The sequence below is a fragment of the Pseudorasbora parva genome, chromosome 4 (genome assembly GCF_024679245.1).
Source record: "Pseudorasbora parva isolate DD20220531a chromosome 4, ASM2467924v1, whole genome shotgun sequence".
In the NCBI taxonomy this organism is placed as follows: domain Eukaryota; kingdom Metazoa; phylum Chordata; class Actinopteri; order Cypriniformes; family Gobionidae; genus Pseudorasbora; species Pseudorasbora parva.
In genome coordinates, this window is record NC_090175.1 from 55,382,297 (window position 1) to 55,398,787 (window position 16,491).

Consider the following 16,491-nt stretch of genomic DNA (forward strand, 5'->3'; position numbering starts at 1 on the left):
TTTGAATAGACTTAAAAATTATGTTAGCATTAGTGGAATTGCATCGGCATAGTTTAAATCATACACTGTTAAATCTTACCAGTTTTTTTATGAGTAAAATACTGGCAACACTGTTGCCAGCTAGTTACTGTAAAGAATCTGTTACAGTGACTAACTGGCAACAGTGTCGCCTGTTTTATACCGTAAAACCGGCATTACAGTTGATAACTGGCAGCAGTGGTTTCAGTTAATTACTGTACAGTAATAACATACTGCATATACATTTAAATAATTTATAATGCAGTACTTATTGTGGTACTCTTAAACTTATGAAGCATTCTTTCTTTACTTCATTAAAAAAATTACTTTTAAATCTATACAAGAAAAATGTAAACTTGGATACAACACCCAAATCTACATCTCAGCCACTAATGACCCTCAGGTTATTTATGTTAACATAAATTGAATGATTTATGTTTTAAATATTTCTTCACAGATGACAGTTTTACAGCTGGTTCCAGCTTTGGAAGCACACTTTGTCCCCCCAGGATTAATCTTCACTAAAAACCCGGTGAGTGAATTAGACAACAACTATTTTAGAAATGGAGTAACAAATCAAACACTTCAGAAATTAAACAACAAACTACAAACTAATATATAAATAAAAATAAAATGCACAACTGTGGCAAACTCATGTTACATTATTGCACATGTACCTTTCAATAAGTTATAATGTGGCACTGGCGGACTCTTGGTATTAAATGTAAAAAATATAGAAGACCCTGAAAAACACAGAGTGCCACAGAGAAATCTAACTGCTCATCAATGCAATATGTGTCACTTTCCACTAAATGCTGATCATCCACTTAGCTGTATTTAGAAGCCTCCTGAAATATTAACTCACCATAAAAACAGCCAAAACACATTCATTATTTACCATATATTTCATACTTGCCATGCATGATGAGCCTTGGTGTGACTAGTAGACATAGATCATTTTCCATTGACATTCAGGTTGAAGTTTTCTTCAAAATGTCCCCTATATTGGTGTTGTTTTTTATAAAAAAAAAAGTTAGTTGGCGAAAAGGCAAATTGGGTAGTTTGCATCTGCACATTGTGGAAAAGCCTGCTTAGAAAAATGAAAGCAACAATAAAACAAGTTGTTTATCACCAAGAATTCAATTGCTGATAAATGTAGTTACTCCAGGAAAAATGTTCTACATAAAGGGATATTACTAAGTGAGAAGAGGCTTAAAAAACCTTGCTAATCAGGAAGCTATTTCAAAACATGCATATAAACCATCTAACTTTACATTATGTATTTTAAAAACACAAATATTTGAATCATTAACTTACTTGTTGCTGTGCGATTTATTTTCAGTCTGAAAACATACAAATCTGCTATTGGAGTTCTCAACACAGCACATAGCCGTAGCAAACAAACTTCAGCTGGGTGACAGCTGCTCGCTTAGGCTCAGACATTCAGCCCTTGGGTCCGTTCTTCGTACCTCGCTTAATACATCTGAGATGATTTGACAGATCCCAGATCTTTTAATCGTGATAACTGATCTCTGGCTAATTTGGTTCTTCAAACGAATTTGCGGATTGCATAACCTCACCTCATATTACATTAAAATACCTTTCAATGATGTTAAAGCTAAATACTGGCCATTTTACAGTTATTTACCCAGAAATCTACAGCAAGGTTTAACAGTGTACTTATCTGAGTGTTATCAGTCATTAGCATGTTGACGAGCTCATGAATGTCCTGCAGTTCCATCATCAGCCACTAGAGGTTGGCAAACGCTTGCCTACAGTAACAGTGAACTTGAAGCACGTGTTCCTGGATCAACATCTTTGATTTATTCCAATCAAACAAACAGAGTTGAGGGACAAATTTACAGTTTATGTCAAGTTTAGGTTTTAAGTAACCACATTTATAAGTACTGGTATAATGGCTGTACAAGTCATTATAAAATGTTTAGATATATATAAAACAGGTGGACTAAATATGATTTTTTTTTTTTTTAAAGTTAACAAATAAAATATACATTTTCAATTTAAACTCATAAAATAAAAATGTATCTATTTTAATCTCATATAACTTGTTGAATTTGCCATGAATGGTCAACAACTGGTTATGAATTCCTTTGAATCCCCAGCAACACGTTCTCTCATTAAAGATGTGAGTATGGTAATAAAAGTGTCAAAAACAAATTAACTATTTATGGAGGATCTTCTAGCGGAATGACAAACAGCTCAGGAAGACAGCAAGAAACAAGAAAAAGACAACAAGAAAAGAAATCTTGTCCCATAAGATGCATGCTCTTATTCGACAAATGGAGAAATCAGATTGATGTGTGATAAATGGCATTACAATTTTTATGTTGAAAAGTGAATTTAAATGACCAAATTGTGAAATGTTTAAGCTGCAAGAGAAATTTGGATCCCTGGACCCATAAAGCGATCGGATCTTGCCTTGCAGAAAGCTTTTGAGACTCTAAAAAATGCTAGGTTAAAAACAACCCAAGTTGGGTTGGAAATGGACAAACCCAGAAATTGGGTTGTTCGAACCCTAGTAAATGGATCCATTCAAACAACCCAATTTCTGGGTTTGTCTATTTTCAACCCAACTTGGGTTGTTTTTAACCCAGAATTTTTTAGAGTGGACTTAGCAGTAAAACCAATTCTTACACTTTACAGGCCTAATTGGGTTTAAAGGTGTTAAGGCGATAAGAGAAGTTCAACTTCCTCTTGTGGTTTCAGAAAAGGCCCCCTGTCCTTTAGAGGACATTCACACATTCACCAGTAATGTATGTGCATTTGCATATCCTGTTACTGCCTTGGACACATATAAAGGTTTGTGCTTAAAGCCACGAAGGCTTTTAAGATAACCATTTAAGGTGGAAATGGTCCTTGGGGGCTGCACTTCGGGTGAAGACAGCGATGTTATGTAATTTTTGTATTTCTCTGTACTTTGTATTATTCTTTAACTTTATTTTTAAGTCAACAAAGAAATCCATTCTGTGGTTATTTTTATAAATATAAATATATATATATATATATATATATATATATATTTATATTGAGTCTCAGAGTGATTTTTTCCTGAAGATTATCTTTATTGTATACAATTTAGACATATCAATATAAGCAACCTGACCAGTGCATTCGAATTCAAGACTGGTGATAGGACACCGTCAGGGACTTTTGAAGCAACATCTGACATCTGTTATCTGCAGGTGAGTTGAGTTGATAAATGAAGTTGAAGTTGGTTAAATCCTATACACTGTAAAAAAAAATAAAAAATAAAAAAAAATGTTGGTTTTTGTTGGTTTAACTTAAAAAAAGTAAGTAATCTGGTTGCCTTAAAATTTTGAGTTTATTGAAATAAAAAAATTGAGTTGATACAATAAAGGAAATTTGTTTAATAAATAAAAACTCAAAATATTATTACATCTGAACCACATAAAACATTTGATAAATCATGAAAATACCACAATTTGGCATGTTTCACTGCGCCATCAGAAATAAAAGACACACAATTAACCAATATGCTTACAAAATATTTTAATAATATTTGAATAAAGGTTGTTAAATCTCAAAAAATTCGCCAACAGCACTCCCACCAACAGAATTAGAGGCCAATCTCAAATATACCATTTCTGTGGACGATACTAGAAAAGGCAGTGTCCTCACAACTATGTCCCTTTTTTTAGAAAGAAATGGTCTCTGTGAGGATTACCAAAAATTTTTTATTTTTTATTTTAAAGCCTAAATGAATTAGGCCAGCTTAAGACGAAACTGAAACCAGAGTTGCTCCTCTCATTAGAAAAAAAAATCCAAATATTTATATATTCGCACTTTGGTGCTAAATTATGTATTATGGTAGCAATGCTTTGTATAACTCCTGTCCCAGTCTAAAACAACATTCACAGGAGCAAACACGTGTTTGGAATATCACCACTGCACTCTAGAGCGGCAGTCATGATTGGATACAACAGACAGTATAACTTTAGCTAAATAAAGGTTTCTGTTTTTTTTTTTTACTACATTTTCAGTGTGATGATGAATAGACTGTGAAATTTGGATTTTTCCCGTAGACCTATAGCAGCGTAACAACTTAAAATAAATTATTCCTTCATTTATGGTATAGTGTTGTAGCATATTTGAGTTTATTTATTACAAATTGTGTGTTAGTTTATTATTATTATTATTATTATTATTATTATTAGGACTATTATTATTAGGCCTATTATTATTATTATTATTATTATTATTATTATTATTATTATTATTATTCCCTCAGCAATGACAGTTTTCCTGTCCCCCAGCAATCCCTCTTTAAGAGTCTACTTTCAATATTACCTCATTTTTAATGTAGTACGATTTGTTCAATAACTATATATATAAACTAAAAAGTACCCGAAAGTCTAAAAAGTCTAGACTTTGTTATCAGGAAATGAGTAGGTGTCAATTTCCATGTTAATTTCATAAAGTAAGCCATATAATGTTTAAAGATATTAGGAAGTTATCATCTATATTAGGGATGTTTTGCTGACAATATTAAATTTAGTGCTGAAACTGACACCAACTTGGTGTGTGGAACCTTTTCTTTTTTCATTGCATCTTGTTAGATAGATCAGTTCATCATATTGCTGAGGTATTCGCCAAACATAGAACAAGAACAGTCACTAAAATACTATCAGTTAAGCACATCTACTTTGCATGATTTGTCTCTTTAACAATGTTTTGTATGTTTTCCTTCTGCAAGATCAACCATGGCGAGCAACCCTTACTACGGCTCGAGTAACAGCTCGAGTGACAACTGCACCGACGTGGACGATCTTGTCAAACGCTACTACCTGCCTGCCATGTACGGTGCAATCTTCATTGTGGGCGTTGTGGGTAACATCACCGCTCTGCTGGTCTATGCGCTCAAAGTTCATCCCTGGAAGAGCAGCACCATCATCATGGTGAACCTCGTCATCACTGACCTTCTCTTCATGGTCAGCTTGCCCTTCTTGACCTACTACTACGTCCTCAACGACTCGTGGACGCTTGGTATCATCATGTGCCGCTTTGCACGCTTCATCTTCCACTTCAACCTGTACGGGAGCATCCTCTTCCTCACCTGTCTGGCCATCTTCCGGTACGTGGCGATCGTGTATCCGTTGCACATGAACAACATCAAGCAGAAGCGATGGGGTGTGTTGGCTTGCATCTTGGTTTGGGCCGTGACGGTGGCCGAGTTAAGTCCAATTTTTAACCTGTTTGACCTGGTTGAAATGAACAACAAGACATACTGCTTGGACTTCGCGAGCAACAACCCCAAAAAATTCTGGCCGTATAGTTGGGCATTGACCGTACTGGGATATTTGCTTCCTCTGGTCGTGGTCTGTCTTTGCTATTGGCGCATCATTAAAGAACTAAAGAAGGGTCCTCATATGGGGAGCAAGAGACGGGTTAAAGCGAGGCGTCTCATCGTGTTGATATTGACGTGCTTCGTGGTTTGTTTTTTTCCCTATCACGTGCTACGAGCTCTGAGAATCTACACGAAACTCACTCCAGAAACCAACTGCATGCTGGACCGCTGCGCTCACGCCGCCTACATTATCTCGAGGCCGATCGCTGTACTCAACATCATTTTCAACTTGCCGCTCTACACGTTGTCGCGGGACTTTAAGCAGGCCTTCGTGGATCTGTTCAAATGTGGTCAGCTCAGGTCGAGGACTGAGGGGGCTGAGAATGGGCTGAGATCAACAAACCCACGAGCAACATCACAAATGTGCAAAGCAGCTGAGACTCAATGCCGCTATGAAATAGCCAATATATGAAGGGAAACATTGTCATCATTTACTCACTCTCTTGTCATTCCAAACCTGTATGCCTTTCTTACTTTTGTGTAATATAAACAACCCAGGCTCATTGGAAATACGTTACTCTACCTACATTTTTGAGACACCCGAATTATGTACCTCCAGGTACGTTTAGCTGCACTTTTTGGGTGAAGCGTCCACTGGAGCCGCTAAGTGGTAATATATTTTTTCTCCATTCCCAGACTGATCTCATGAAATGGCGTATATATGACACGGCAATTTGTATGCCATTTTGCCGTGCTATCAAGATGCATAATCGCTTTTTAGCGTGTTTATCAACGTCGTTTCATTCTATCCCCCTACACTGCCCCTACCCCTAAACCTACCCAACACACACACGCACGCACACACACACACACACACACAGCCGCTAAACCTACCCATCACAAGAAACATTCTGCATTTTTACATTTTCAAAAAAACGTAATTTAGTATGTTTATAAATCCATTTACCTTGTGGACACACACATATTCAGACACATTTTGAACGCGTAGCTCAAACCCTTCCCTAAACCTACCCATTTGTGTATTATAAAAAACAGGATATAACAGGCAGATACGACTGCATACATAATTTATTCAGAAAGTACAAATACTCCCAAGTGTTGCCAAACGATTGATTTGTGTGAAGAAAATCCCCAAAAGCGATCAGTAACGTCGAATCCATCCGCCAAAGATTAATAATAAATTTCAAATATTGGCGCCGGAAGAAACGTCACGTCAGCTTTGACAGCATTGGCTGTCATGTGTCTCGTGACCAATTGCGTCATTCAACTTGTTGTGTATCATTTGAATCAGAAATATGAATGAACGAGTGTGTGTGTTCTGTTCGCAAAGGAGCGCGATCATCATTTCAACGACTAAAACATTAAGATCATCTCTGTTCTTCACATGAAGATATCGTATGACTCCAGAAGACTTCGAATGCAACATGAGTTAATACTTTTATACTGTTTTTTGGTCAGTTTTTGCAATAAATACATGTGATTGTACATTTATTTGCCTGTTCCTGTTATGTGTTTTATATTGTTGAGAGTTGGTAGGTTTAGGGTAGGAGTGGAGTTAGTTACTCCAAAATATAAAATTATGCTATAAATATTCATTCTGTGAGAGCAGTCATGGTGTCATGTTGTGCATCTGGAATGGAGAAAAAAAGATTACCACTTAGCGACTCCGGTGGACATTTTACCCCAAAAGTGCAGGTAAACGTACCTGGAGGTACATAATTAGGGTGTTGCAAAAATGTAGGCAGAGTAACGTATTTCCAATGAGCCTGGGTTGAATATAAAAGTTGATATTTTATAAATGTAACCTTTATATAACTTCCTGTAATATTAAGCTGTGTTCTCATAGCACAAGGTCAAGAAAATAAAACCTCTATAATAAAAATATAATCACTTGAATGTACAGCCTCAATTGGTTTCATACTTTGCATACAGGGCTTGTCATTATCCGCCAAAAGCATCCAAAGCGACTTACATTATTTTTAGATGCATTTTGTCCATAGAAACACATTATTATGTGCTGTACTGTGACTGGTGGAAGCTTTGTGTGCCCTACACCTATACCAGCTGTGCTTTCTCCTCATCTCTCGGACAGTGAGTGACACACTAACCCGACTCTCCTCACACACTCGTTTAATTTGCTCCAGGTGAATTTTGGCATGGGATTGGGCATATTGGGCATCATTTTACTCTTTCCCGTGGATTTTGTGCTCACACCTAAAGTGTGCTGATATCAAAGTATCTCTCAGTACTAAATTAAGTTCTTTTTTGTTGCTTATTACACTCAAACAGTCATATACACACAACATAAACAGCTGAGAAAGAAAACATGTGTAACAGTAGAATGGATCCATGCATCTGGTCTTAAAGTGACAGTAGCCGAATGTACCCGCTGCCAAATTATGAAACCGATGTCAAAATTGTGGCCAGTGAAAATTCTGGGTGTCTAGCAACTTTGGCTGGTGAGAAAAAAAAAAGTTAATGTCAAAAAAAGTTAGTGTCTCAATACTATATGTTGTATAGTATTGAGAATGTAGCTCAAGCCTTAGATCCTGGTGCTAACAATGCCAAGGTCATGGGTTTGATTCCCTGTGAATGCTTGAAATGACTAAAAGCACATACTTGGGTGCAAAACAAGTAACTTTGACATTGTCTAATGAAAGCATTGTGCACAACCCTTGCCGCCCTCAACATGTCAATAGCTTATGGTGCCACAATGATCAAAAATCGTCCTTATTTAAACAAAAAATGATGCAAATCTGTTCTTTGTAAAGATGATATTGCATTGTTCCTGTACATTTGTGTATCTATGTTTTGTGGCAGCTGTTTATTACGTGCTTGCTTTCCTTCATACATTTTTATTTTATGATGATGGGGTAATGTAATTTGTTTGTAATGGAAGATAAACAGCAGTAGAAGTGCTTTAAATTATATTTGCATTGTGTACTTTCTTGATATGTATAGTAGTACTACATTCATATCGGAGAAAACTGTGTTTGAATAATATCAGCATGGCACAATTGACTCTGCAGAGTGAAACTCAAGCTTCTCAACAAACAAACGGTTGCTATTTTATGCAGAACAGTTTTACTTTCAATAGATAGTCTTTGTTTTATATAACCTGCCGGAACAGGCCCATTGACACGGTCTGAATGAAGTAACTAGTAAAACAAATTCATCAGAAATGCCGCTCTTACATAACAGCGTTCCACCGCACGCCTCCAGCTGATGTTTAGATGGATTGATTTCCACTAAAGGAAGAGGAAACCTCCATCAAACACTATTGAGATGCAAATCAGGGAATGTTTAAGAGATTTGTGTCATAATTTACAACTTATACAGAGTCTTACAATCAAATGTTTAGCATGTTATTGTATTTTTAAACGTTTTGTCTAATTTGCTCCAAATCAAATGAAGTTCCTTTACCGACTTCACCGTGTATTAAATATCTCATGAATCAGCTCAGATTTCATCTGTTATTCACACATGAGGAAATGCCTCTAATTGATTGGACAAAAAGGAAGAAGCAGCTTCTGCATATTTATTGTAAATAGACAGTTCTTTAGTCTCCAACGTATTTTCAATAAATGCTTCCTGGTTTACTGTATGAACTATTACTCAGAGGTCTAAAAATAAATCCTGTTTGACATTTGTGCTGGCTACTGTAGGGCACCATATCGACTTAATCAAAGAATTTGCTGATTTTCTATCAGAGTTAGTACTAGCTGCAGATAAAGTCCTAATTGTTTGTGATTTTAATATCCATGTAGATAATGAAAAGACACATTGGGATTGGCATTTAGAGGCATTCTGAACCCTACTGGAGTTAGACTACACGTGTCAGGAACCACTTATTGTAGTAATCATACTTTAGAGCTAATATTGTCACGGAATCATTGTTGATGCCGTTGACATTTTGCAAAAGAGCGATAACATCTCAGATCATTTTCGAGTCTCATGTATATTTTTAATTTAGCCAAGGCAACATCCTGTTACAAATATGGTAGGGCTACTGCATCTTAGCACTTCATTTGATACAATCGACCACAATATTTGTTTAAATAGACACGAAAATGATGTTGGCATTAGTGGAATTGCATTGGCATAGTTTAAATCATACCCTTTTGACCGTTATCAGTTTGTAGCAGTAAAAGATCATATTGATCACAAGTTCAGTCCGGAGTCCCACAAGGCTCAGTGTTAGGACCGTTGCTCTTCACCCTGTACATGCTACGGTTGGGAGATATCATTAGGAAGCATGCTGTAAGTTTTCACTGTTATGCTGATGATACTCAGCTCTATATTTGACTAGGTATTTCCTACCACTTCATTATGAAAAAGCTGAGTTTCTAATTATTGGATCAAAAACTTCTGCACATAATAACCAAGAATACTGTCTAACTGTCTACTAACTGGCTGTTCTGTCCCTATATTGGTATACGCACCAAATTGTCCTGTAAGTAAAAAAAAAAAAAAAATATTCAGTATAGATTTACTACTAAACAGAAACAACCAAGCGAAAGTTGTTTCATAACCATCACATAACCATCACATTCCACTGGTATTTATTGTTTTTTTTTCTGATTTCTCATAAGCATGTTTGGTCACTGGTTTACAGCTGAAGGAAGTCTTCAGGCGGCACGCGATGGACTGAAACCAGTTCACACACAAGGTTGTTCATAAAACAGTCAGACTTAGTTAAACATCTGGTACTCTAAAACTATACAGGTACTGGTCATATAATTAAAATATCATCAAAAAGTTGATATATATATACACATGAAAATGGTCAAAAACCCTGGCGGTGGCAGGAAGCTTTTTTTTTTAACGCTGTCAGGGAAAGAGATAAATTTATGCTCTCAATGACAAATGCAGAACAGTGTGCTCATGACCTCAAGGGTAGATTATTGTAATGCTCTACTGGGTGGTTGCCCCGCTCGCTTAATAAACAAACTCCAGCTGGTCCAAAACGCAGCAGCTCGAGTTCTTACTAGAACCAGGAAGTATTGCCATATTAGCCCGGTTCTGTCAACACCGCATTAGTTCCCATTTAAACATTGCATCAATTTTAAAATCTTGCTCATTACTTAAAAAAAGCACTAAATGGTATAGCTTCCCTCTACTTGAACAAACTCTTAGCGCATTACACGTCTATTTTAATCTCAAATCTTCCTGCCAATTGATAATACCTAGAATATAAAAATCAACTGCTGACGGTCGATCCTTTTCCTATTTAGCAGCTAAACTCTGGAACAGTCTTCCTAGCCTTGTTCGGGAAGCAGACACACTCTGTCAGTTTAAATCTAGACTAAAAACGCATCTCTTACACATAGAACATTATCAATTTCTGTTAATCAAATCAGTTGAATGATTGTTTTAGGCTGCATTAGTTCAGCCAGAACCAGGAGCACTTCCCATAACACCTGATGTACTCGTTACATCATAAGAAGCAGCGCTATGCATGCAGTAGTTTGGCAATCATTTTGCATAGAAAAACTATGCGCCTAACGCGCTTGCCTATACATTAAACACGTAATGCTTGCGTGTTGTCGCCGTTCTCAGTGATTGACGTTTTATTTTATTTTTTACTTCCTGCCCACATTCTTTCTTATTACACTACAGTCTCAATCCCAAGGAGATCTCAGCTCTAGAAAAAAGTTCTGTCTAAAGCAAGTTTTTTATCAAATCATTTCCTATTTCCTATTTACAACGGAAATTAATCAATCAAAAACGTACTTTAGCTGGACAGTATACTTTTTTCTAGAGCTTATGTACAGCCAAAACATTCTCTCTTAAATATTATCACTGTAAAGCTGCTTTGAAACAATCTATATTGTAAAAAGCGCTATAAATGAAGGTGACTTGTCTCATTATGTTAATATCGCATTGACAGCAATGGAATTAGGCTTGTCAGTAGCACACTTTCCCACAGCCAAATATCATCTGAATAAGATCATACCTGTGGCTCTAAATCCCGCCCATACGCTCGTGTGTTGACGGATCATATTGCCTGTGTGTTTTGAAGTGACTTAAATGAATGCAAATGAATGTGAGAGAGACTTCCCAGGAACTGTTCATCAGAAGAGGAAGAATCAGCTCAGGCATTTAAACTCTTTCCATGATCACCACAGTCCGTTTCTCTGAGGAACCAGCGGTTGGATGAGTGGCATCAGCTTCAACTGTAAGTATTCACCTCCTCTAAAAACAGATTGTTATTACAGTAGCTCATCTAGTATTATTGCATCTCATTAATCATATCCTTTAAACAATACATATTTTAAGAAGGTATTTTCAGAGATTATACTTCAAATGGTCACTGACACAATTTAGGCATCAATTTAAAATTTTGTTGATCATTTCGCGTTGGCTGGTTCTTTGCCTCCACTTTAAAATGGTTTCATGAGTTCACACTTACATATAATTATATAGAGTAATATAAATGCGTATTTGGCGTGCTGTCCGGGGGGAGGGATTCGAGCTCGAACTTGGCCCAAACCCAGAGTGTTTTTAGGTTCAACCCTTTGTAACTTTTATTACTCCTAAAAGGTGCAAATTAGTACCTTAGAGTGCAAAATATCTGATTAATATTTGATTAAAAAAAAGGTGCAACGATGTCCTTTTAAGGGTACTGCCCCAACGACAAGCTGTTGTACCCCATAAGGTACAATTTTGACACCTTTTTTTCTCAGTGTGTTGAAGGTATAAGGACTTTTTACAACCACTTTTTAAAAGTCTATGTTCACTACCTTTTCGAACTTTGAAACGGTCAGAGATGATTTCATTATAAGTACAGTGAAGTCCATAAACTCTAGTACCAGTATTTTAGATCCGTTCCCTGCTCGGTTATTATCTTATGACTTCAATTGTGAACTTGTCATTGACTTCTGGAATTGTTCCTCCAGAACTAAAAATAGCTGCCATTACACTAGTCCCTAAGAAGACTGGCTGTGATGTTTCTGATTTGTCCAATTAAAGGCCTATTTCTAACCTCCCATTCTTGGCTAAAGTTCTTGAGCATGTTGTGGCTATTCAGTTAAATAATCACCTAGCACTGAACAGACTCTTCAAACCTTTTCAGTCTGGGTTTTGATGAGGGCACAGTAATGAAAGCGCTTTAATTAAGGTCGTAAATGATCTTATTGTGGCTGAATCCGGTGCATGCAGTATTTTGGTCATTTTAGACCTCAGTGTGTCTTCTGCTTGACAAGCTAAAAATTTGGTTGGGTCTTTCTGGAGCTGTACTTAATTGGTTTTGGTCTTATTTAATGAATCGTGCCCAGTTCTTTGGCTTGGGTAACTACAAAACTGATACCGCCCCTGTTCGACAGGGAGTTCCTCAGGGTTCAGTATTGGGTCCAATTTTATTTAACATTTATATGCCTCCGCTTGGGCAGATCATCAGGAAATATGGTCTTGGGTATTACTGCTATGCGGAGGATACACAGATTTACATCAACACTAGTCCTGATGTCCATTGCTCATTAATAGCGTCGCGTAGCTGTCTAGCAGAGATCAGTATCTGGATGCAGAATAACTTCCTGAACGGCTGAACGGCTCCAGAACTTGATGCAGATTGGTACAGTTGCAGCTACTCCTAAGGCCGAGCAGATCCGTTTTATTGTTGATTCCTGCATGGTAATCCCTACTTCACGAAATCTTGGTGTGATTTTTGATCCATTATTAACATTTGAAGCACACATAAAACACATCTCTAAAACTGCATATTTCCACCTGAGAAACATAGCTCGACTAAGACCTTCTCTCGCTTTTGCAGAAACTGAAAGGCTTATACATGCCTTCATTACAACTAGGCTAGATTACTGTAATGCCTTTCTCTCTGGTCTTCCAGATAAATCGTTGAGCAAGCTTCAGTATTCTGCCGCTCGTCTGCTCACTCGTACTTCTCCTCGTGAACACACTACACTGGTTCTTTCACAATTGCACTGGCTTCCCATAAATGCGAGAACTGATTTTAAAATTCTTATTTTAACATACAAACATACAAACTTTAACTTCATGGGACTGCACCTGAGTATCTTTGTGATCTCACCAGTCCTTACTTCATCAGCCTTCATGTAAGCTAAAGACCATGACGGAAAGAGCCTTTTCATACAAAGCCCTCAAGCTATGGAATGTGCTTCCTCTGCTCATCAGAAATGCACCAACATTGGGTCATTTTAAAAAGATAATTAAGACACATTTATTTAAGCCTTTTTTATCTAATTATTTGTTTTATTGCTTTTGTTGTTTTGCTCTTTTTACTGTAGCGCTTTGGGTTTAAGAAAAGCACATTATAAATAAAATGTATTATTATTATTAATATTATTATTACCTTTTCTTCAATGACATCTTCAATAACTATTATTATAAACTGACTAAAATGACCTGATTCCAAATAGACTTTGCTATCCAGAAATGAAACAGAGTAGGTGTCAATTTCCATGTAAAATTTTGAATATTGTTTAAAAATAGAATGAAGTCATCGAAACTTTAGTCCTGTATCGGGGTTCCTGCGAGTGTTTTGATGACTTCATTCTATTGTTAAACAATATGGTTAATATGATGAGTGAAAATGGGTTTAACAAGAAGGTTCCTGAGTAAAAATCAGGGAATAGTGATTAAAATGGATGTTATGAACGTGTTTGATTGTATGTAGGCTGTAAACTGAAGAATGTTTTATTTTTATATCAGACCATTATTGTGGATCTGACCATTTTATTTTATCTTATTTTTTTATTATTATTATTATTATTATTATTATTTATTATTATTACAACTGTTTTAACTGCTTATTTTTATTATTATTATTATTATTATTTATTATTATTATCTTTACAACTGTTTTAACTGCTTGTTTTTAATTTTTTATTCGTCCATATGGTATTCCTTTTTCTCATGCATTTGTTACCACTGTTTTAATTAATTTCTATGTAAAGCACTTTGAATTGCCATTGGATATGAAATGTGCTATACAAATAAACTTGCCTTGCCTTAACAATAGCTGCATTTCCATTGCACTTAAAATTGCACAAATAAAAATACACCCAATGGAAACAGATCAAGCCATGGATTGAAAGAGGGCCTTTTAAACCCGAAGAAGTTCCTTGGATTATTTTTTTTTCTATAAATACAAATTTGAAACTCAATCAAAGAGCACTTTCTGGGATTACTTCCAGCAAGCAGCCCTCAAGATGTTTCCATTAATAGGAAAAAATTAAGTTTTAGTTGCAAAAGATTGGTTAATGGAAATTATGAAATTTCAAAATATCTTTAATTTCAGTTAAGCACATCTTCTTTGCATGATTTGTCTCTTTAACAATGTTTTGTATGTTTTTCTTCTGCAAGATCAACCATGGCGAGCAACCCTTACTACGGCTCGAGTAACAGCTCGAGTGACAACTGCACCGACGTGGACGAACTGGTCAAGCGCTACTACCTGCCTGCCATGTACGGTGCAATCTTCATTGTGGGCGTTGTGGGTAACATCACCGCTCTGCTGGTCTATGTGCTCAAAGTTCGTCCCTGGAAGAGCAGCACCATCATCATGGTGAACCTCGTCATCACTGACCTTCTCTTCATGGTCAGCTTGCCCTTCTTGACCTACTACTACGTCCTCAACGACTCGTGGAATCTGGGAATTGTCACATGCCGCTTTGCACGCTTCATCTACCACTTCAACCTGTACGGCAGCATCCTCTTCCTCACCTGTCTGGCCATCTTCCGGTACGTGGCGATCGTGCATCCATTGCACATGAACAACATCAAGCAGAAGCGATGGGGTGTGTTGGCTTGCATCTTGGTCTGGGCCGTGACGGTGGCCGAGTTAAGTCCAATTTTTAACCTGTTTGACCTGGTTGAAATGAACAACAAGACATACTGCTTGGACTTTGCGAGCAACAAGATAGAAAAAATCTGGCCGTATAGTTGGGTATTGACCATACTGGGATATTTGCTTCCTCTGGTCGTGGTCTGTCTTTGCTATTGGCGCATCATTAAAACACTAAAGAAGGGTCCTCATATGGGGAGCAAGAGACGGGTTAAAGCGAGGCGACTCATTGTGTTGATATTGACGTGCTTCGTGGTTTGTTTTCTTCCCTTTCACGTGCTACGAGCTCTGAGAATCTACACGAAACTCACTCCAGAAACCAACTGCATGCTGGACCGCTGCGCTCACGCCGCCTACATTATCTCGAGGCCGATCGCTGTACTCAACATCATTTTTAACTTGCCGCTCTACACGTTGTCTGGGGACTTTAAGAAGGCCTTCATGGATCTGTTTAAATGTGGTCAGCTCATGTCGAAGACTAAGGGGATCATTAAAGTGGCTGTGATCAACAAACCCACGAGCAACATCACATATGAGCAAAGCAGCTGAGACTCAAGCCTTACGAGCCAGAGTCAATGTCACTGTGATAGCCAATATATGAAGGGGATCTCCACATAAACATGAATGTTCAGTCATCATTTACTCACTCTTATATCTTTCCAAACCTGTATGCCTTTCTTACTTTTGTGGAATATGAAAGTTTATATTTTATAAATGTAACTAATATATTTTTGTATAACTTTGTGCATTCTTAAGCACCAGGAAAAAACACCAGAAAAATCACCAGAAACCTCTTTAATCATAATATAATCACCTGAATGTGCAGCCTCGAGTGGTTTCATACATTGTATACAGGGCTTAACATCCATCAACCCACCAAAAGCGTGTGTATTTCAGCAGTGGATTGTAACGCAGTAACGATTATTATATACATTTTAGTCAATTGTAGTCTTTTAAAGTCATCTGAAATGATAAACTAGGTATAAAGTAGTGTTGTCAAAAATCATTACATATCAGTAGCAACTGAAATATCTGAAATGCTTCCTTTTTTTTTGCGAAATAGATACACGATACCAGCTGTGCTTTCTCTCTCTCTCTCATCTCTCCGACAGCGAGTGACACACAGACCCGCCTCCTCTCACTCGTTTGTTTTTAATTTATTCTGGATTTAAATTTGTTGCTGTTATAGAGCTTGAATTTCACCATAGGATTGAGCGTATTGCACATAATTTGATTCCCACAGATTTTGTGCTCACACCCAAAGTGTGTCGATATAAAGTCACCTCTCAGTACTAAATTGAGT

General features: G+C 37.0%; 2 protein-coding genes across 2 annotated transcripts; both read left to right on the plus strand.

Moving 5' to 3' along the window:
* Nucleotides 1–4,760: 4,760 nt before the first annotated feature.
* LOC137073815 (2-oxoglutarate receptor 1-like) lies at nt 4,761–5,816 on the plus strand. The gene has a single exon (XM_067442518.1). The coding sequence runs from the start codon at nt 4,761–4,763 to the stop codon at nt 5,814–5,816; it is 1,056 nt and encodes a 351-aa protein (XP_067298619.1).
* Nucleotides 5,817–11,425: 5,609 nt separating this feature from the next.
* Nucleotides 11,426–15,952, plus strand: LOC137074175 (2-oxoglutarate receptor 1-like). Its single transcript, XM_067442859.1, has 2 exons — nt 11,426–11,543; nt 14,708–15,952. The coding sequence occupies exon 2, from the start codon at nt 14,715–14,717 to the stop codon at nt 15,735–15,737; it is 1,023 nt and encodes a 340-aa protein (XP_067298960.1). The 5' UTR covers nt 11,426–11,543; nt 14,708–14,714; the 3' UTR covers nt 15,738–15,952.
* Nucleotides 15,953–16,491: the final 539 nt, after the last annotated feature.

Bases quoted from the DNA above. Each gene is read 5' to 3' on its own strand.
- LOC137073815 (XM_067442518.1), top strand. From the start codon at position 4,761: ATGGCGAGCAACCCTTACTACGGCTCGAGTAACAGCTCGAGTGACAAC.
- LOC137074175 (XM_067442859.1), top strand. From the start codon at position 14,715: ATGGCGAGCAACCCTTACTACGGCTCGAGTAACAGCTCGAGTGACAAC.